The 21,640-nt window shown below is 47.2% G+C and overlaps 1 protein-coding gene across 1 annotated transcript in view; it reads right to left on the bottom strand.

Annotated features, from left to right (window-relative positions):
• Positions 1 to 21,640, bottom strand: part of LOC121577120 (nuclear receptor subfamily 5 group A member 2-like) — a 163,794-nt gene that overhangs the window by 29,938 nt on the left and 112,216 nt on the right. Inside the window, exon 7 of the mRNA XM_041890912.2 lies at positions 4,096 to 4,243. Coding sequence (XP_041746846.2) covers positions 4,096 to 4,243 — 148 coding nt within the window. The remainder of the gene's footprint in view (positions 1 to 4,095; positions 4,244 to 21,640) is intronic.

The following is a 21,640-nucleotide window of genomic DNA, read 5'->3' as shown; positions in this document are numbered from 1 at the left end:
TAGAATGCATCAGGTGGAATGCATCAGGTAGAATGTATCAGGTAGAATATATCAGGTAGAATGTATCAGGTAGAATGTATCAGGTAGAATGTATCAGGTAGAATGTATCAGGTAGAATGTATCAGGTAGAATGTATCAGGTAGAATGTATCAGGTAGAATGTGTCAGGTAACATCTGTCATGTAGAATGTATCAGGTGGAATGTATCAGGTAGAATGCATCAGTTAGAATGTATCAGGTAGAATGCATCAGTTAGAATGTATCAGGTAGAATGCATCAGGTAGAATGTATCAGGTAGAATGCATCAGGTAGAATATATCAGGTAGAATGTATCAGGTAGAATGTATCAGGTAGAATGCATCAGGTAGAATGCATCAGGTAGAATGTATCAGGTAAAATGTATCAGGTAGAATATATCAGGTAGAATGTATCAGGTAGAATGTATCAGGTAGAATGTATCAGGTAGAATGCATCAGGTAGAATGTATCAGGTAGAATGTATCAGGTAGAATGCATTAGTTAGAATGTATCAGGTAGAATGTATCAGGTAGAATGCATCAGTTAGAATGTATCAGGTAGAATGTATCAGGTAGAATGCATCAGGTAGAATGTATCAGGTAGAATGCATCAGGTAGAATGTATCATGTAGAATGTATCAGGTAGAATATATCAGGTAGAATGCATTAGTTATAATGTATCAGGTAGAATGTATCAGGTAGAATGTATCAGGTAGAATGTATCAGGTAGAATATATCAGGTAGAATGTATCAGGTAGAATATATCAGGTAGAATGTATCAGGTAGAATGTATCAGGTATAATGTATCAGGTAGAATATATCAGGTAGAATGTATCAGGTAGAATGTATCAGGTAGAATGTATCAGGTATAATGTATCAGGTAGAATGTATCAGGTAGAATGTATCAGGTAGAATGTATCAGGTAGAATGTATCAGGTAGAATGTATCAGGTGGAATGTATCAGGTGGAATGTATCAGGTAGAATGTATCAGGTAGAATGCATCAGTTAGAATGTATCAGGTAGAATGTATCAGGTAGAATATATCAGGTAGAATATATCAGGTAATAAACCCAGCAAAAAAATAAACGTCCCTTTTTCAGGACCCTGTCTTTTAAAGATAAAAATCCAAATAACTTCACAGATCTTCATTGTAAAGGGTTTAAACACTGTTTCCCATGCTTGTTCAATTAACCATAGACAATTAATGAGCATGCACCTGTGGAACGGTCGTTAAGATACTAACAGCTTACAGACGGTAGGCAATTAAGGTCACAGTTATGAAAACTTAGGACACTAAAGAGGCCTTTCTACTGACTCTGAAAAACACCAAAAGAAAGATGCCCAGGGTCCCTGCTCATCTGCGTGAACGTGCCTTAGGCATGCTGCAAGGAGGCATGAGGACTGCAGATGTGGCCAGGGCAATAAATTGTAATGTCCGTACTGTGAGACGCCTAATACAGCGCTACAGGGAGACAGGACGGACAGCTGATCGTCCTCGCAGTGGCAGACCACGTGTAACAACACCTGCACAGGATCGGTACATCCGAACATCACACCTGCGGGACAGGTACAGGATGGCAACAACAACTGCCCGAGTTACACCAGGAAAGCACAATCCCTCCAGGAACGCACAATCCCTCCATCAGTGCTCAGACTGTCCGCAATAGGCTGAGAGAGGCTGGACTGAGGTCTTGTAGTCCTGTTGTAAGGCAGGTCCTCACCAGACATCACCGGCAACCATGTCACCTATGGCCACAAACCCACCGTCGCTGGACCAGACAGGACTGGCAAAAAGTGCTCTTCGCTGACGAGTCGCAGTTTTGTCTCACCAGGGGTGATGGTCGGATTCGCTTTTATCGTCTAAGGAATGAGTGCTACACCAAGGCCTGTACTCTGGAGCGGGATCGATTTGGAGGTGGAGGGTCCATCATGGTCTGGGGCGGTGTGTCACAGCATCATCGGACTGAGCTTGTTGTCATTGCAGGCAATCTCAACGCTGTGCGTTACAGGGAAGACATCCTCCTACCTCATGTGGTACCCTTCCTGCAGGCTCATCCTGACATGACCCTCCAGCATGACAATGCCACCAGCCATACTGCTTGTTCTGTGTGTGATTTCCTGCAAGACAAGAATGTCAGTGTTTTGCCATGGCCAGCGAAGAGCCCGGATCTCAATTCCATTAACACGTCTGGGACCTGTTGGATCGGAGGGTGAGGGCTAGGGCCATTCCCCCCAGAAATGTCTGGGAACTTGCAGGTGCCTTGGTGGAAGAGTGGGGTAACATCTCACAGCAAGAACTGGCAAATCTGGTGCAGTCCATGAGGAGGAGATGCACTGCAGTACTTAATGCAGCTGGTGGCCACACCAGATACTGACTGTTACTTTTGATATTTTGACCCCCCCCCTTTGTTCAGGGACACATTATTCAATTTCTGTTAGTCACATGTCTGTGGAACTTGTTCAGTTTATGTCTCAGTTGTTGAATCTTGTTATGTTCATACAAATATTTACACATGTTAAGTTTGCTGTGAAATAAATGCAGTTGACAGTGAGAGGACGTTTCTTTTTGTTGCTGAGTTTATGTATCAGTGCTATTTCTCTCAGTAAAGAGTGTTTCACCTCATGTTGCTTTCTGTATTCACAAAGCACGACCTGGGAGTAGTTTAATTAACTAATTAACTCATTAACTCATTAACACATGAACTCATTAACACATTAACTCATTAACACATTAACACATTAACTCATTAACTCATTAACTCATTAACTCATTAACTAGTTAACTAGTTAACTCATTAACTCATTAACACATTAACTCATTAACTCATTAACACATTAACACATTAACACATTAACTCATTAACTCATTAACTCATTAACACACATATACACAACACACACACACACACACACACACACACACACACACTCTGTACAGTAAAACACACCTACACATACACGTGTGCAGTTACGCATGCACACACACACACACACACACACACACACACACACACACACACACACACAAACACACTCTCTTCGAATGTGGGATGATATTAATCAGATCACTTCTAATCTCCTGGCTGTTTGTTTCCATCCTTCTCTCTGTATTGTCTAGCGGTGGCCCCGGCTGTACCAGAGAGCAGTCAGCACCAGGGGCCATCCCTCAGGTGAGCCTTTCATTATTGATGATGTTTCCTCCAAATTATTTACACCATCAACCCCCCAAATCCCTCATCACACCCTCCCAGCCTCCCCTCTCACCCCCCTCCCAGCCTCCCCTCTCACCCAACTCCCAGCCCCCCCCACCAGAGTCCCATATCACCCCCCCCACCCCCCACCCCTCCCCCCTCCCAGCCTCCCCTCCTGCCCCTTTGCCACAAACACCCCAAAAAAACAAGGGCTCTGCTCCTTTGTTTAGCGGGAGGCGGGAGAAGTATTTTTCCAGGTGGAACTGAGAGGGGTCGATGAGGAGGGGGAGGAGGAGAGGTGGAGGGGTGAGAAGGGGATGGGTGGGTCTGAGTTTGTGTTGAGATCAGATGTGAAAATGCAACTGATATGGTAATATGTGTTGACGAACAGCCAAGTACGTAACAATTCTGGCAATAATTCCTGGTAGAAAGCATCAGCCCTGGAAGTCTGTGTTTGATAGGGGGAACCAGTGTCCACAGTGGGCTAGGCTGAGCATATCACCTGGTCTTGAAATAATAACGAGTTTAACAACTATGGGAGTGAGAAGGTGCAAGTAACGAAGGGAAAACGGTGAAAAGTCCTATGGCTGACCAACAAACACCCACACATGCACACACACACGCACACACACAAACACACACACACACACACACACACACAAACACACACACACCCACACTCCCACACAAACACACACACACACAGACAAACACACACAGAGAATACTTAACCTGCTTTCTTACAGTTGTGTGTGTGTGTGTGTGTGTGTGTGTTTGCCCGTTCCCCTGTTTCCCCTGTTCCCCCTGTCCCCTAGTCACCTGTCTGGTAGTCAAACACCCCTCCTCCTCTCTCACCCAGCCTCCCGTCCCCCTCCCCTTGACACTCACCCAAGCTGAACAGCACCAGGAACTTGAGGCAGACGAACTCCCTCTGGTCCAGCTGCAGGGAGCGCAGCTTACCCACCATCTCCTGTGCGTGGCTCATCAGGTTGTTCAGAGTGGCTCCGGCTTGGGAGGCAATTACAGCATAATCCACCTGCAGGAGAGGGGGGAGAGGGCACACACACACACACACACACACACACACACACACACACACACACACACACAAGCTATTAGACACTGTGGTGTACACACCAGTGGGTGGGCCTGGTAGACTAGGACACACACACAGTTCATTGTCTAATTTATTTCCTCTATGGAATGACAGGAGCAAACTTTGCACGTTACACTTTGATTTAGTGAATATCGCCCAAGCAGTACCAAAATAGCGTGTTGTGTTTATCTACGTTGAAATAAATACAATGAAGTACAACAGGTGGCTGGTCCAAGCTAGTGGTTGATTTCACACAACACTACTCACTCCTATGTAGTGTATACTGAAGTTGAGGTGAGAAAGATGCGTTGTGTACTGGCATGAATGAACATCTAGACAGGTTTTTGGAAAGTAAAAACAATTGGATTTTCTCAATTGGCATCTTCTACTTGACAGCTCAGATGATGTTCTTACTATGATGCCAGATGATGTTCTTACTGTGATGTCAAATTATGTCCTTCCTATGATGTCAGACGATGTCCTTACTATGATGTCAGATGATGTTATTACTATGATGTCAGATGATGTTCTTACTGTGATATCAGATGATGTCCTTACTATGATGTCAGATGATGTTCTTACTGTGATATCAGATGATGTCCTTACTATGATGTCAGATGATGTCCTTACTATGATGTCAGATGATGTCCTTACTATGATGTCAGATGATGTCCTTACTATGATGTCAGATTATGTCCTTACTATGATGTCAGATGATGTTCTTACTATGATGTCAGATGATGTCCTTACTATGATGTCAGATGATATTCTTACAATGATGTCAGATGATGTTCTTACTATGATGTCAGATGATGTCCTTACTATGATGTCAGATGATGTCCTTACTATGATGTCAGATGATGTTCTTACTATGATGTCAGATGATGTCCTTACTATGATGTCAGATGATATTCTTACAATGATGTCAGATGATGTTCTTACTATGATGTCAGATGATGTCCTTACTATGATGTCAGATGATGTCCTTACTATGATGTCAGATGATGTTCTTACTATGATGTCAGATGATGTTCTTACTATGATGTCAGATCATGTTCTTGCGATGATGTCAGATGATGTCCTTCCTATGATGTCAGATGATGTTCTTACTATGATGTCAGATGATGTCCTTACTATGATGTCAGATGATGTCCTTACTATGATGTCAGATTATGTCCTTACTATGATGTCAGACGATGTCCTTACTATGATGTCAGATGATGTCCTTACTATGATGTCAGATGATGTTATTACTATGATGTCAGACTATGTCCTTACTATGATGTCAGATGATGTCCTTACTATGATGTCAGATTATGTCCTTACTATGATGTCAGATTATGTCCTTACTATGATGTCAGATTATGTTCTTACTATGCCTTTTGTAGTTCCTAATATATCTGCTTGGTCACTCTGACAGACAGACAGTGTAAGATCCTATCTTACTGACTACGTTTACATGCACAGTAATCATTTCATATTAAATCGATTATGGCAGTAGGCCGAGTATGGCATTAGCCATGTAAACACTTTACTCTGCCTATCTTAATCGGCGTAAGGTCAAAATCGAGCATACGCCGATTAAAATAGCTGGTTTTCTGAGCAATCTTTATAATTATTAGGATATGTAAACAGCTTAATCGGCGTTCCAGCAGTGTGTTTGATCTGTGCATGTGCCAACACCGGTAGCGCAAGCCTCCCTCTTATGCGCAAGTGAAGTGAGTTCGGAAAAACTGAAAGTACAGTGCCTTCAGAAACTATTCACAGCCTGAATTCAAAATTGATTAAATATATTTTTTTCTCATCCATTTACACACAATACCACATAATGACAAAGTGAAAACATGTTTTCAGACATTTTTGCAAATGTATTGACAATTAAATACAGAAATATCGAATTTACATATTGTAATTATTCACAATCCTGAGTCAATACTTTGTAGAAGCACCTTTGGCAGCAATTACAGCTGTGAGTCTTTCTGGGTAAGTCTCTAAGAGATTTCCACACCTGGATTGTGCAACATTTACCCATTCTTCTTATTTCTTTATTTTTATTCTAGCTCTGTCAGGTTGGTTGTTGATCGTTGCTAGACAACCATTTTCAGGTCTTGCCATAATAGATTTTCAAGTAGATTTATGTCAAAACTAACTGGGCCACTCAGGAACATTCACTGTCTTCTTGGTAAGCAACTCCAGTGTAGATTTGGCCTTGTGTTTTAGGTTATTGTCTTGCTGAAAGGTGAATACATCTCCCAGTGTCTGGTGGAAAGCAGACTGAACCAGGTTTTCCTCTAGGATTTTGCCTGTGCTTAGCTCCATTCCATTTCTTTTTTATCCTGAAAAACTCCCCAGTCCTTAACAATTACAAGCATACCAATAGTATTACTTTAGTGCCTTGTTGCAAACAGGATGGATGTTTTGGAATATTTTTTTATTCTGTACAGGCTTCCTTCTTTTCACTCTGACAATTAGGTTAGTATTGTGGAGTAACTACAATGTTGTTGATCCATCCTCAGTTTTCTCCTATCACAGCCATTAAACTCTGCAACTGTTTTAAACTCACCATTGGCCTCAAGTTGAAATCCCTGAGCAGTTTCCTTCCTCTCCGGCAACTGAGTTAGGAAGGACGCCCTTATCTTTGTAGTGACTGGGTGTATTGATACACCATCCAAAGTGTAATGAATAACTTCACCATGCTCAAAGGGATATTCAATGTTTTTTGCCATTCTACAAATAGGTTCCCTTCTTTGCAGGGCATTGGAAAACCTCCCTGGTCTTTGTGGTTGAATCTGTGTTTGAAATTCACTGCTCGACTGAGGGACCTTACAGATAATTGTATGTCTGGGGTAGAGAGATGAGGTAGTCATTCAAAAATCATGTTAAACACTATTCTTGCACACAGAGCAACTTATTATGTGACTTGTTAAGCAAATCTTTACTCCTTAACTTATTTAGGCTTGCCATAACAAAGGGGTTGAATATTTATTGATTCAAGAAATTTCAGCTTTTTATTTTTAATTAATCAGTAAAAAAAATGAAAACATAATTCCACTTTGACATTATGGGGTATTGTGAGTAGGTGACAAAATAATTCAATGTAATCCTTTTTCAATTAAGGCTGTAACACAACAACATGTGGAAAGGTCAAAGGGTGTGAGTACTTTTTGAAAGCACTGTATGCATCTTAGAAATAGCTTTTACATACAAACTTTATATGTCCGAATACGGAATCAAATAGGCATCACAAAAATAACATGGTCGCTGTTGTAGAACATTTATTTCGATAGAAAATGTTCTGCATTTATTTAAGTTCCATCAGGTAGCCTGATTTCAGATGTGTCAATGGAAACAGGATTATAGGTAAATTGTTCTTCTTGCAAAGCATGTAAAAGTTTAAATCAAATTATTATATTAATCTGACTAGAGAGAGGGGAGAGAGAGAGAGCGGGAGAAAAGGGAAGAGAGAGGGAGAGAAGGGGAGAGAGAGAGAGACAGAGAGAGAAATACTGTATATATAGAGAGAGACAGAGAGGGGGAGGGAGATACAGGGAGAGAGAGTGAAAGAGAGAGAGAGAGAGAGAGAGACAGAAATAGAGAGACAGAAAGAGAGAGAGAGCATGTTCCCCTTTTATTATTTTTTATTTTTTTATTTCTCCCCTCCCTCTCTCCCTTCCCCTCTTCTCCCCTCCTCTGCATCTGGACGTGGGGGTTGGGGCGAGAGGGGCGAGGGGTAAAGAGTGTGAGCCCCCCCCCGGTCCTCATGCTCCGGTCCCGGCGCTGGCCCCGTGGCACACTGCAAGCCCTTTCAGGTGCACTTAATATCTGCAGTAGCAGCAAATTTGTCTGGGAGGCAAGTCCTTAGCTGCCACTCACAGTAGGCTGGCCATATTACATTTTAATATTTATTGACAAACATTAGCATAATTGACTGTGCCAGGGTTTCTTGGGGAAGGTAGATGGCTGAGGGAGGAGAGAGGATAGGGCTGCCCCCTAAGCTCAGGGAGGTAGACGGCTGAGGGAGGGGATAGGATAGGGCTGTTTCTCTGGGAAGGTAGACGGCTGAGGGAGGAGAGAGGATAGGGCTGCCCCCTAAGCTCAGGAAGGTAGACGGCTGAGGGACGGGATAGGATAGGGCTGTTTCTCTGGGAAGGTAGACGGCTGAGGGAGGAGAGAGGATAGGGCTGCCCCCTAAGCCCAGGAAGGTACACGGCTGAGGGAGGAGAGAGGATAGGGCTGCCCCCTAAGCTCAGGAAGGTAGACGGCTGAGGGACGGGATAGGATAGGGCTGTTTCTCTGGGAAGGTAGACGGCTGAGGGAGGAGAGAGGATAGGGCTGCCCCCTAAGCCCAGGGAGGTACACGGCTGAGGGAGGAGAGAGGATAGGGCTGCCCCCTAAGCCCAGGGAGGTAGACGGCTGAGGGAGGGGTCCCCGCAAGACACATTAATTCAATATGATGAGGAGAATGTTTTAAAGCATGGGGCTGGGAGGATTCCGAGATGAACGGCAGCTTTTTTCCTCTCCTCCTCATGTCGTCTCTCTGTCTCTCTGTCTCTCCATCTATCCCTCTCCTGTCTCTCTCTCCTGTCTCTCTCTCTCTCTCTCTCTGTCTCTCTCTCTCTCTCTCTCTCCCCCCCCCAATTTATAGAAAGTCAACTGTGCATGAAACATCTTCAATGAAGGATTGGACTCCTGATGGCAATGCCTTGGGTTATGGCTTCCTAGCCTTAAGTAAAAACACTTTTTGTGACAACACACTATCATCTCTATGTCTGCATATTATAATCATACAAATCAATTGAATCGAATTTGATTTGTCACATGCGCCGAATACAACGGATGTAGACTTTACCATTAACAGCTTGCTTACGAACCCTTCCCAACGATGCAGAGAAAAATAGTAACACAAGAGGAATAAAATACACCAGAATGGAGCTATATACAGGAAGTCCCAGTACCAGATCAATGTGGAGCTATATACAGGAAGTACCAGTACCAGATCAATGTGGAGCTATATACAGGAAGTACCAGTACCAGATCAATGTGGAGCTATATACAGGAAGTCCCAGTACAAGATCAATGTGGAGCTATATACAGGAAGTCCCAGTACCAGATCAATGTAGAGCTATATACAGGGAGTACCAGTACCAGATCAATGTGGAGCTATATACAGGAAGTACCAGTACCAGATCAATGTGGAGCTATATACAGGAAGTCCCAGTACCAGATCAATGTGGAGCTATATACAGGAAGTCCCAGCACCAGATCAATGTGGAGCTATATACAGGAAGTCCCAGTACCAGATCAATGTGGAGCTATATACAGGAAGTCCCAGTCCCAGATCAATGTGGAGCTATATACAGGAAGTACCAGTACCAGATCAATGTGGAGCTATATACAGGGAGTACCAGTACCAGATCAATGTGGAGCTATATACAGGGAGTACCAGTACCAGATCAATGTGGAGCTATATACAGGGAGTCCCAGTACCAGATCAATGTGGAGCTATATACAGGAAGTCCCAGTACCAGATCAATGTGGAGCTATATACAGGAAGTCCCAGTCCCAGATCAATGTGGAGCTATATACAGGAAGTACCAGTACCAGATCAATGTGGAGCTATATACAGGGAGTACCAGTACCAGATCAATGTGGAGCTATATACAGGGAGTACCAGTACCAGATCAATGTGGAGCTATATACAGGAAGTACCAGTACCAGATCAATGTGGAGCTATATACAGGAAGTCCCTGTCACGGTTTCGGCCGAGGCTGCTCCTCCTCCTTGTTCGGGCAGGCTTCGGCGGTCGTCGTCCCCGGAGTACTAGCTGCCACTGTTTGATGTTTTATGTTTGTTTGGTTTTGTCTGTTTGTACACCTGTCCCTTGTTAGTGTTTGATTTGGTTGCCTATTTAGTTTTCGTGTGTGGGGGCAGGTGTTATGTGGTATTGTTTATTGTCAAGCTGTTGCTCTTTGGTATTACTCTCAGGATTGTTGTTTTCCGAGAGTCCGCACTGTGTGCGCTATCGTCATTTTTACGCACTGTGTGTGTTGTGCGTACTTTGTATTTTGCCTCCCGGTTGGGTTGGCTGTTCGCCTGTTTGGTGCTGTATTTTTGTTACTAAAGTCTGTTGACGAACGCCCGTGTTTCCTGCGCTTGATTTCCTCACCGCATCTACACTCAGCTACTGACAGAATACCACATCCTATCATGGAGTCAGCAGGAGCACCCGCGCCGACAGAGGTCATGGAGGACCGTCTTCGTGGACAGGAGGACCGGATTAACCAGATCGGTCACGCCTTGGATCGGGTGATGAACACTCTCCACCGATGGGAAAGCAGCGGGGTACCCACGCCCCCACCTACCGGACCATCCCCATCGGTCAGTCCTCCTGTTCACATTCCGGAACCCAGTGGGATTCGGCTCTCGCTCCCGAGGGCGTACGACGGCTCCGCTGCTGGGTGTCAAGGGTTCCTGCTACAGGTGGAGCTCTACCTCGCCACCGTACACCCGGCGCCCTCGGGACACGAGAGCGTCTCCGCCCTCATCTCCTGTCTCACCGGCAAAGGCGTTGGAGTGGGCCAACGCCGAATGGAGGAGAATGGACGCCGCTACCATCACCTATGCGGAGTTCTCCCGCCGCTTCCGGGCCGTGTTCGACCATCCACCAGAAGGGAAGGCGGCGGGGGAACGTCTGTTCTTCCTCCGACAGGGGATGAGGAGCGCCCATGATTTTGCCCTGGAGTTCCGGACTCTAGCGGCAGATGCAGGGTGGAATGAGCGGGCCCTCATAGACCACTTCCGTTGTAGCCTCCGGGAGGACGTCCAAAGAGAGTTGGCGTGCAGGGATACCATGTTGACGTTTGACCAACTAGTCGACATGGCCATTCGGTTGGACACCCTGCTCGCCACCCGTGGACGTCCCGGATGGGGGTCGCTCATTTCACCCTCCAGCACCTCCGAGCCGAGCCCTATGGAGCTCGGAGGTGCTGGCGCTAGAGAAAGGAGGAGTAGGAACCCGAGGGGGCCGTCCCTGCACCAACTGTGGCCGTGGAGGGCACACCGCGGCTAGGTGTTGGGGAAGGTCCCCGGTGGAGGTGAAGGCAGGCCACGCATTGGGGAGTCCTCCCAGGTGAGTAGGCGCCCTACTTACCCAGAGCTTTCTGTCGTTCACATAACCTTGCCTGTTTGTTTTCCACAGGTAGCACCTCGTTCCCAGCATAAGGCGCTAGTCGATTCAGGCGCAGCTGGGAACTTTGTAGATCGCCAGTTCTGTGTAGAATTAGGGATTCCTCTCCTTCCCGTTGATAAGCCTTTCCCTGTACATGCCCTAGATAGCCGTCCGTTAGGATCTGGGTTGATTAGGGAGGTCACAGCGCCCCTTAAGATGGAGGCGCAGGGGAGTCATGAGGAGACGATTCAGCTCTATCTGATTGACTCTCCTGCGTATCCGGTGGTGCTGGGGCTTCCCTGGTTGATTACCCATGACCCTACTATTTCGTGGCGAGAGAAAGCTCTTAAAGGGTGGTCTGCTCAGTGTGAGGGGCTGTGTCTGGGTGTTTCCATAGGGGCGACCTCGGTGGAAAGTCCGAATCTAATGCCTGCACTGCACATTCCCCCCGAGTATGAGGATTTGACACTGGTGTTTAGTAAGACTAGGGCGGCGCAGCTGCCGCCTCATAGACAGGGGGATTGTGCGATAGATCTCCAGTTAGGAGCAGCCCTCCCGCGGAGCCATGTGTATCCCTTGTCTCAAGAGGAGAGGAAGGCGATGGAAACTTACATCGCCGAGTCTCTGAGACAGGGATACATACGGGCCTCCACTTCACCCGCTTCCTCAAGCTTCTTTTTGTGAAGAAAAAGGATGGAGGTCTGCGCCCGTGTATTGATTACCGCGGTCTCAATCAGATTACGGTGAAGTACAGCTATCCACTTCCTCTGATTGCGACTATGACGGAATCATTACACGGTGCTCAGTTCTTCACAAAATTGGATCTCAGGAGCGCATATAACTTGGTGCGCATTAGAGAGGGCGATGAATGGAAGACAGCGTTTAGCACGACCTCCGGTCATTACGAGTATCTCGTCATGCCATATGGGTTAATGAATGCTCCCTCAGTCTTCCAATCCTTCGTCGATGAGATTTTCCGGGACATGCAGGGGCAGGGAGTAGTCGTGTACATCGACGATATTCTGGTGTACAGTTCTACCCGAGCAGAGCATGTAGCCCTGGTGCGCCGAGTGTTGAGGAGGCTGTTGGAGCATGACCTATATGTCAAGGCAGAGAAATGTCTGTTCTTTCAGAAGTCGGTCTCCTTTTTGGGTTATCAGTTGTCTGCGTCAGGGGTGAAGATGGAGGTTGACTGACCGGGTGTCAGCTGTGCGTAATTGGCAAACCCCAACCACTGTGAAAGAGGTGCAACAGTTCTTGGGTTTTGCGAATTACTACCGTAGGTTTATCCGGGGTTTTGGACAGGTGGCAGCTCCCATAACGTCTCTGTTGAAGGGGGGTCCGGTGCGCTTGCGGTGGTCAGCTGAGGCGGACAGGGCTTTTGGGAGACTGAAGGACCTGTTTACCTCGGCGCCGGTGTTGGCGCATCCGGATCCCGCTTTACCATTCCAGGTAGAGGTAGACGCGTCCGAGGCCGGTATTGGGGCCGTTCTCTCACAACGGTCTGGCACACCACCTAAACTCCGCCCCTGTGCTTTTTATTCTAAGAAACTCAGTCCGGCGGAGCGGAATTATGACGTAGGGGACAGGGAGCTGTTAGCCATGGTACAGGCCCTAAAGGTGTGGAGGCATTGGCTTGAGGGGGCTCAACACCCTTTCCTCATTTTGACTGACCACCGTAACCTGGAATACATCCGGGCAGCTAGGAGACTGAATCCTCGCCAGGCCCGCTGGACTATGTTTCTAGCCCGGTTTGTGTTTAAAATCACTTACATCCCTGGGTCCCAGAACGGGAAGGCAGATGCCCTGTCTCGGCGGTATGACACGGAGGAGAGGTCCGTTGAGCCCACTCCCATACTACCAAAGTCTTGTCTGGTGGCACCGGTGGTATGGGAGGTCGATGCAGAGATCGAGCGGGCGTTACGCACCGACCCAAGTCCTCCACAGTGTCCAGTGGGTCGGACGTACGTTCCGCTCGAGGTACGCGATCGCCTCATTTATTGGGCTCATACGTCCCCCTCCTCTGGACATCCAGGTATCGGCCGGACAGTTCACTGCCTTAGCACTAAGTACTGGTGGCCAACGTTAGCCAGGGATGTGAGGGTTTATGTCTCCTCCTGTTCGGTGTGTTGCCAGTGTAAGGCGCCCAGACATTTGCCCAGGGGTAAGCTACAACCCCTGCCCGTTCCACAACGACCCTGGTCCCACCTGTTACAGACCTTCCCCCCTCACAGGGGAATACTACCATCCTGGTCGTTGTGGATCGGTTCTCGAAGGCCTGTCGTCTCCTTCCCATGCCGGGTCTCCCTACTGCCCTACAGACCGCTGAGGCTCTGTTTACCCATGTCTTCCGGCATTACGGGTACCCGAGGATATTGTGTCTGATCGAGGGCCCCCAGTTCACCTCCAGAGTGTGGAGAGCGTTTATGGAACGGTTGGGGGGTTTCGGTGAGCTTTACCTCGGGTTACCACCCGGAGAGTAATGGGCAGGTTGAACGTGTCAACCAGGATGTGGGTAGGTTTCTGAGGTCTTATTGCCAGGGCCGGCCGGAGGAGTGGGCGAGATACGTTCCGTGGGCCGAGATGGCACAGAACTCTCTCCGCCACTCCTCCACCCAACTAACCCCTTTCCAGTGTGTGTTAGGGTACCAGCCGGTTCTGGCACCATGGCACGAGAGCCAGATCGAGGCCCCTGCGGTGGATGAGTGGGTGCGGCACTCGGAGGAGACATGGAACGCTGCCCACGTTCATCTGCAGCGGGCCATCCGTCGGCATAAGACGAGCGCCGATCTCCACCGCAGTGAGGGGCCTGTGTACGCACCTGGAGATCGAGTCTGGCTCTCGACCAGAAACCTGCCCCTCCGCCTGCCCTGCCGGAAGCTGGGTCGGCGGTTTGTGGGGCCATTCAAAGTCCTGAGGAGGTTGAACGAGGTGTGTTACAGGTTAGAACTGCCTATTGATTACAGGAATATTAACCCCTGCGTTCCATGTGTCTCTCCTCAGGCCGGTGGTAGCTGGTCCACTCCAGGACTATGAGATAGAAGAGACTCCTCCGCCCCGTTGGACATCGAGGGGGCTCCGGCGTACACTGTGAGGTCCATCCTTGATTCGAGACGCCGGATGGGGGTCTCCAATATCTCGTGGAGTGGGAGGGTGCGGCCCGGAGGAGCGGTGCTGGGTGCCGAGGAGGGACATATTAGACCTGTCCCTGCTGACCGAGTTCCATCGGGGTCATCCTACGCGCCCTGCTCCGCGTCGTCCTGGTCGTCCCCGAGGCCGGGATCGGCGCACGGCTGGAGCCGCGCGTCAAGGGGGGGGTACTGTCACGGTTTCGGCCGAGTAAACTGCCTCTCCCATCAATCCTACTAGCCAACGTTCAATCTTTTGAGAATAAAATGGACGAGTTAAGATTACGGTTATCCTACCAACGGGACATTAAAAACTGTAATATCTTATGTTTCACGGAGTCGTGGCTGAACGACAACAATGATAACATTCAGCTAGCAGGCTATACGCTACATCGGCAGGACAGAACGTCTGACTCTGGTAAGACAAGGGCGGCAGTCTGTGTATATTTGTAAACAACAGCTGGTGCACAAAATCAAATACTAAGGAAGTCTCAAGGTTTTGCTCGCCTGAGGTAGAGTATCTTATGATAAGCTGTAGACCACACTATTTACCAAGAGAGTTTTCATCTATATTTTTCATAGCTGTCTATTTACCACCACAAACCAATGCTGGCATTAAGATTGCTCTGAATGAGTTGTACAAGGCCATTAATCAACAGGAAAACGCTCATCCAGATGCAGCGCTCCTAGTGGCCGGGGACTTTAATGCAGGGAAACTTAAATCCGTTCTACCTAATTTCTACCAGCATGTTAAATGTGCAACCAGAGGGAAAAAAAATCTAGACCACCTTTACTCCACACACAGAGACGCATACAAAGCTCTCCCTCGCCCTCCATTTGGCAAATCTGACCATAACTCTATCCTCCTGATTCCTGCTTATAAGCAAAAACTGAAGCAGGAAGCACCAGTGATTCGGTTAATAAAAAAGTGGTCAGATGACGCAGATGCTAAGCTACAGGACTGTTTTGCTAGCACAGACTGGAACATGTTCCGGGATTCTTCAGACAGCATTGATGAGTACACCACATCAGTCACTGGCTTCATCAATAAGTGCATCGATGATGTCGTCCCCACAGTGACCGTACGTACATACCCCAACCAGAAGCCATGGATTACAGGAAACATCCGCACTGAGCTAAAGGGTAGAGCTGCCGCTTTCAAGGAACGGGACTCTAACCCGGACGCTTATAAGAAATCCCGCTATGACCTCCGACGAACCATCAAACAGGCAAAGAGTCAATACAGGTCTAAGATTGAATCATACTACACTGGCTCTGACGCTCGTCGGATGTGGCAGGGCTTGAAAACTATTACAGACTACAAAGGGAAGCACAGCCGCGAGCTGCCCAGTGACACAAGCCTACCAGACGAGCTAAACCACTTCTATGCTCGCTTCGAGGCAAGCAACACTGAAGCATGCATGAGAGCACCAGCTGTTCCGGATGACTATGTGATCACGCTCTCCGTAGCCGATGTGAGTAAGACTTTTAAGCAGGTCAACATTCACAAGGCCGCAGGGCCAGACGGATTACCAGGACGTGTACTCCGAGCATGTGCTGACCAACTGGCAAGTGTCTTCACTGACATTTTCAACATGTCCCTGACTGAGTCTGTAATACCAACATGTTTCAAGCAGACCCCCCATAGTCCCCGTGCCCAAGAACTCTAAGATAACCTGCCTAAATGACTACCGACCCGTAGCACTGACGTCTGTAGCCATGAAGTGCTTTGAAAGACTGGTCATGGCTCACATCAACAGCATAATCCCAGAAACCCTAGACCCACTCCAATTTGCATACCGCCCCAACAGATCCACAGATGATGCAATCTCTATCGCACTCCACACTGCCCTTTCCCACCTGGACAAGAGGAACACCTACGTGAGAATGCTATTCATTGACTACAGCTCAGCATTCAACACCATAGTGCCCTCTAAGCTCATCACTAAGCTAAGGATCCTGGGACTAAACACCTCCCTCTGCAACTGGATCCTGGACTTCCTGACGGGCCGCCCCCAGGTGGTAAGGGTAGGTAACAACACATCTGCCACACTGATCCTCAACACGGGGGCCCCTCAGGGGTGCGTGCTCAGTCCCCCTCCTGTACTCTCTGTTCACCCATGACTGCATGGCCAGGCACGACTCCAACACCATCATTAAGTTTGCCGACGACACAACAGTGGTAGGCCTGATCACCGACAACGATGAGACAGCCTATAGGGAGGAGGTCAGAGATCTGGCCGTGTGGTGCCAGGACAACAACCTCTCCCCTCAATGTGACCAAGACAAAGGAGATGATTGTGGACTACAGGAAAAAAAAGAGGACTGAGCACGCCCCCATTCTCATCGACGGGGCTGTAGTGGAACAGGTTGAGAGCTTCAAGTTCCTTGGTGTCCACATCACCAACGAACTATCATGGTCCAAACACACCAAGACAGTCGTAGAAGAGGGCACGACAAAGCCTATTCCCCCTCAGGAGACTAAAAAGATTTGGCATGGGTCCTCAGATCCTCAAAAAATTCTACAGCTGCACCATCGAGAGCATCCTGACTGGTTGCATCACCGCCTGGTATGGCAACTGCTTGGCCTCTGACCGCAAGGCACTACAGAGGGTAGTGCGTACGGCCCAGTACATCACTGGGGCAAAGCTCCCCTGCCATTCAGGACCTCTATACCAGGCGGTGTCAGAGGAAGGCCCTCAAAATTGTCAAAGACTCCAGCCACCCTGTCATAGACTGTTCTCTCTGCTACCGCACGGCAAGCGGTACCGGAGTGCCAAGTCTAGGTCCAAAAGACTTCTCAACAGCTTCTACCCCCAAGCCATAAGACTCCTGAACAGCTAATCATGGCTACCCGGACTATTTGCACTGCCCCCCACCCCATCCTTTTACGCTGCTGCTACTCTGTTAAGTATTTATGCATAGTCACTTTAACTCTACCCACATGTACATATTACCTCAACTACCTCAACTAGCCGGTGCCCCCCGCACATTGACTCTGCAACGGTACCCCCTGTATATATAGCCTCCCTACTGTCACTTTATTTTACTGTATATATAGCCTCCCTACTGTCACTTTATTTTACTTCTGCTCTTTTTTTCTCAACACTTTTTTTGTTGTTGTTTTATTCTTACTTTTTTTGTTTAAAATAAATGCACTGTTGGTTAAGGGCTGTAAGTAAGCATTTCACTGTAATGTCTGCACCTGTTGTATTCGGCGCATGTGACCAATAAAATTTGATTTGATTTGATTTGATTTGATTTGTTCGGGCAGGCTTCGGCGGTCGTCGTCCCCGGAGTACTAGCTGCCACCGTTCGATGTTTCATGTTTGTTTGGTTTTGTCTGTTTGTACACCTGTCCCTTGTTAGTGTTTGATTTGGTTGCCTATTTAGTTTTCGTGTGTGGGGGCAGGTGTTATGTGGTATTGTTTATTGTCAAGCTGTTGCTCTTTGGTATTACTCTCAGGATTGTTGTTTTCCGAGAGTCCGCACTGTGTGCGCTATCGTCATTTTTACGCACTGTGTGTGTTGTGCGTACTTTGTATTTTGCCTCCCGGTTGGGTTGGCTGTTCGCCTGTTTGGTGCTGTATTTTTGTTACTAAAGTCTGTTGACAAACGCCCGTGTTTCCTGCGCTTGATTTCCTCACCGCATCTACACTCAGCTACTGACAGTCCCAGTACCAGATCAATGTGGAGCTATATACAGGAAGTCCCAGTACCAGATCAATGTGGAGCTATATACAGGAAGTCCCAGTACCAGATCAATGTGGAGCTATATACAGGGAGTACCAGTACCAGATCAATGTGGAGCTATATACAGGGAGTACCAGTACCAGATCAATGTGCAGAGGTATGAGGTATTTGAGGTAGATATGTACATGAAGGCAGTGTAACGTGACTAGGCATCAGGATAGATAATAATAAGGTAGTTGAGGTAGATATATACATGAAGGCAGGGTAAAGTGACTTGGCATCAGGATAGATAATAATAAGGTATTTGAGGTAGATATGTATATGAAGGCAGTGTAAAGTGACTAGGCATCAGGATAGATAATAATAAGGTATTTGAGGTAGATATATACATGAAGGCAGGGTAAAGTGACTAGGCATCAGGATAGATAATAATAAGGTATTTGAGGTAGATATGTACATGAAGGCAGGGTAAAGTGACTAGGCATCAGGATAGATAATAATAAGGTATTTGAGGTAGATATTTACATGAAGGCAGGGTAAAGTGACTAGGCATCAGGATAGATAATAATAAGGTATTTGAGGTAGATAGTTACATGAAGGCAGGGTAAAGTGACTAGGCATCAGGATAGATAATAATAAGGTATTTGAGGTAGATATGTGGTTAAGATATGGGGCGGCAGGTAGTGGGTAAGAGCGTTGTGCCAGTAACCGAAAGATCGCTGGTTCTAATCCCCGAGCCGACTAGGTGAAAAATCTGTCGAAGTTCCCTTGAGCAAGGCACTTAACCCTAATTGCTCCTGTAAGTCGCTTTGGATAAGAGCGTCTGCTAAATGACAAGAAAAAAAATTAAATTAAATAAAATACACGAAGGCAGGGCACCGTTTGCCAGACGGTAGCAGAGTGAACAGTCTATGGATCGGATGGCTACATAGATGGATAAGGTAAACAATAAGGTCAACCTAGCATTAATATATCAACAGAGGCAACCAAATTCAATATGGGTGCAAAATGACAAACTAGGATGAGAAAATTCAACCCTGTGGGTAAGACGGCTAACAGAATTGGGTGGCTGATATGGCTCAGTTAACTGGGCCATATAATTTTTTTAAAATGCCTTCAGTTAATTGTGTAAGGGCTAGATTCAATCTGTATCGTTGAAGTTCAGCGCTATAGCACGATTTGAAATGTAAAAGTAATTTCTAATTGAGCTGACATATACAGCGTTTGCCGTGAATGCAGTCTCCTCTAACACGAGAACATAGCCTTTCAATTTCTATCGAACCGTAGCGCAGCTCTTCAGCGCTACGGATTGAATTGAGCCTTACATTGTTCAGAAAGTTGGATTAAAGTGTCTGCTAAATGACCACATTCTACTTATAATACTACGGCTCAAAGAGACAAGAGTTCTTTTGAAAAGACAATGTAATTCAATAGTAGTGGAAACCTGCTGAATAAATGAGTTTGTTCAGAGAAGATTTTTGGAACAATATTTTAACATTTGCCTTTCATGTGCTAGTGCCATTGACATCAAGCAATATCAAAGATTTATGTTGCAGAGAAATGGCAAGACCTTGTTTTTACATTCATACTCTACTGAACTCAGCCTGTGTTTTCACATGACACCAGCTGCCACGTCTTGTGTTTGATCCAAAGACAGTTCAGGCCAAAGAGCTGTATAAATTAGATTTGTGTGATTATATATATGTTGCTACATCAGATTCCTCCGAAGGCCAATTCCTGACTAAGCTGACAGACAGGAGGGCAGTGAGGGAGGAAGGGACATGTTCTGAAGCCTGTCCTCGCGGGGTGTCCTATGTATCGCTCGCGTTTCTCCGCTAATCCCCCATGGTGCACTGGGGCCATTCAGACGACGGCAGGCAAAGCGGCCCAGACACAAACGCTCACACAACAAGGTACCAGAGCCGAAGTGGTCGGCACGCCCAAACAGGTCACGGTGCCCCAGCCTGACACAATCACCCACCAAAGATCCTTAAAATCAACCCGACTCCATCTCTGTTGCATTATTTGATATATCGTAAGAGGCTGTTGAGTTCTGCCATAGTAACCTTATAGGTCAGAATGAATTGTCTCTGTGTTTCTACTATGGACACCATACTGGTGTGTGCTTTTGGTGGTGGTAGTGATGATGGTGGTGGTGATAGTGATGGTGGTAGTGGTTATGGTGGTGATGGTGGTGGTGGTGGTGATAGTGATGGTGGTGATAGTGGTGATAGTGGTGGTGGTGATAGTGATGGTGGTGATAGTGGTGATAGTGGTGGTGGTGATATTGATGGTGGTGATAGTGATGGTGGTGATGGTGGTGATAGTGGTGGTGGTGATAGTGATGGTGGTGATGGTGGTGGTGATAGTGGTGGGGGTGGTGGTGATGGTATTAGGGGTGGTGGTGGTGATAGTGATGGTGGTGGTGACGGTGGTGGTGATAGTGGTGGTGGTGGTGATAGTGGTGATGATAGTGGTGTTGGTAATAGTGATGGTGGTGATAGTGGTGGTGGTGGTGATAGTGGTGGTGATAGTGGTGGGGGTAGTAGTGGTGGTGGTGATAGTGGTGGGGGTGGTGGTGATGGTAGTGATGGTGGTGGTGGTGATAGTGGTGGTGATAGTGGTGGTGGGGGTGGGGATAGTCTTGGTGCTCCTCCTCCTCCTCCTCCTCCTCCTCCTCCTCCTCCTCCCTCTCCTCCTTCTCCTCCTCCCATCAGCCCTCCTTTACTGGCTGAGGCCTGCTAACAGCCAGCCCTGGCTAATCAAACGCAGAGCAGTGGAGACAGAGAGTGCTGTGTGTCTGTGTGTGTCTGAGCTCTATGTGTGTGTCTGTGTGTGTCTGTGTGTGTCTGAGCTCTATGTGTGTGTCTGTATGTGTCTGTGTGTGTCTGAGCTCTATGTGTGTGTGTGTGTGTGTGTCTGTGTGTGTCTGAACTCTATGTGTGTGTCTGTGTGCGTTTATGAGTGTGTGTCTGCGTCTATGTATCTATCGCTGTGTGAGAGCACTTAGATGAAAACTCCCCATCACTAATTATTGGAGTTCAACTTTCTGACCACTAATAATCAGAGTTCAACTTTCTGACCACTAATAATCAGAGTTCAACAGACCCTCCTCACCTCGCCTCAATATTAATGCCCCCATCTATTGTTGGAGAACATTTTGTTGAAGAGCAACGTTTCGGAAACACCGGCTCATCAATAATGAAGTGTTCTTGTCTCACTGACAGGTGTGCCGGGCGTTCCGAGCCATATTCATAACAAGCATCCCCCTCTCCCTCTCTCTCTTTCTCTTTCCCCCTCTCTCTCTCTCTCTCTCTCTCTCTCTTTCGCTTTCCCCCCTCTCTCTCT

The sequence above is a fragment of the Coregonus clupeaformis genome, chromosome 11 (assembly GCF_020615455.1).
Source record: "Coregonus clupeaformis isolate EN_2021a chromosome 11, ASM2061545v1, whole genome shotgun sequence".
NCBI lineage: Eukaryota > Metazoa > Chordata > Actinopteri > Salmoniformes > Salmonidae > Coregonus > Coregonus clupeaformis.
The sequence above is the reverse complement of the archived record's forward strand: the minus strand, read 5'-3'. Positions and strand labels throughout refer to the sequence as shown.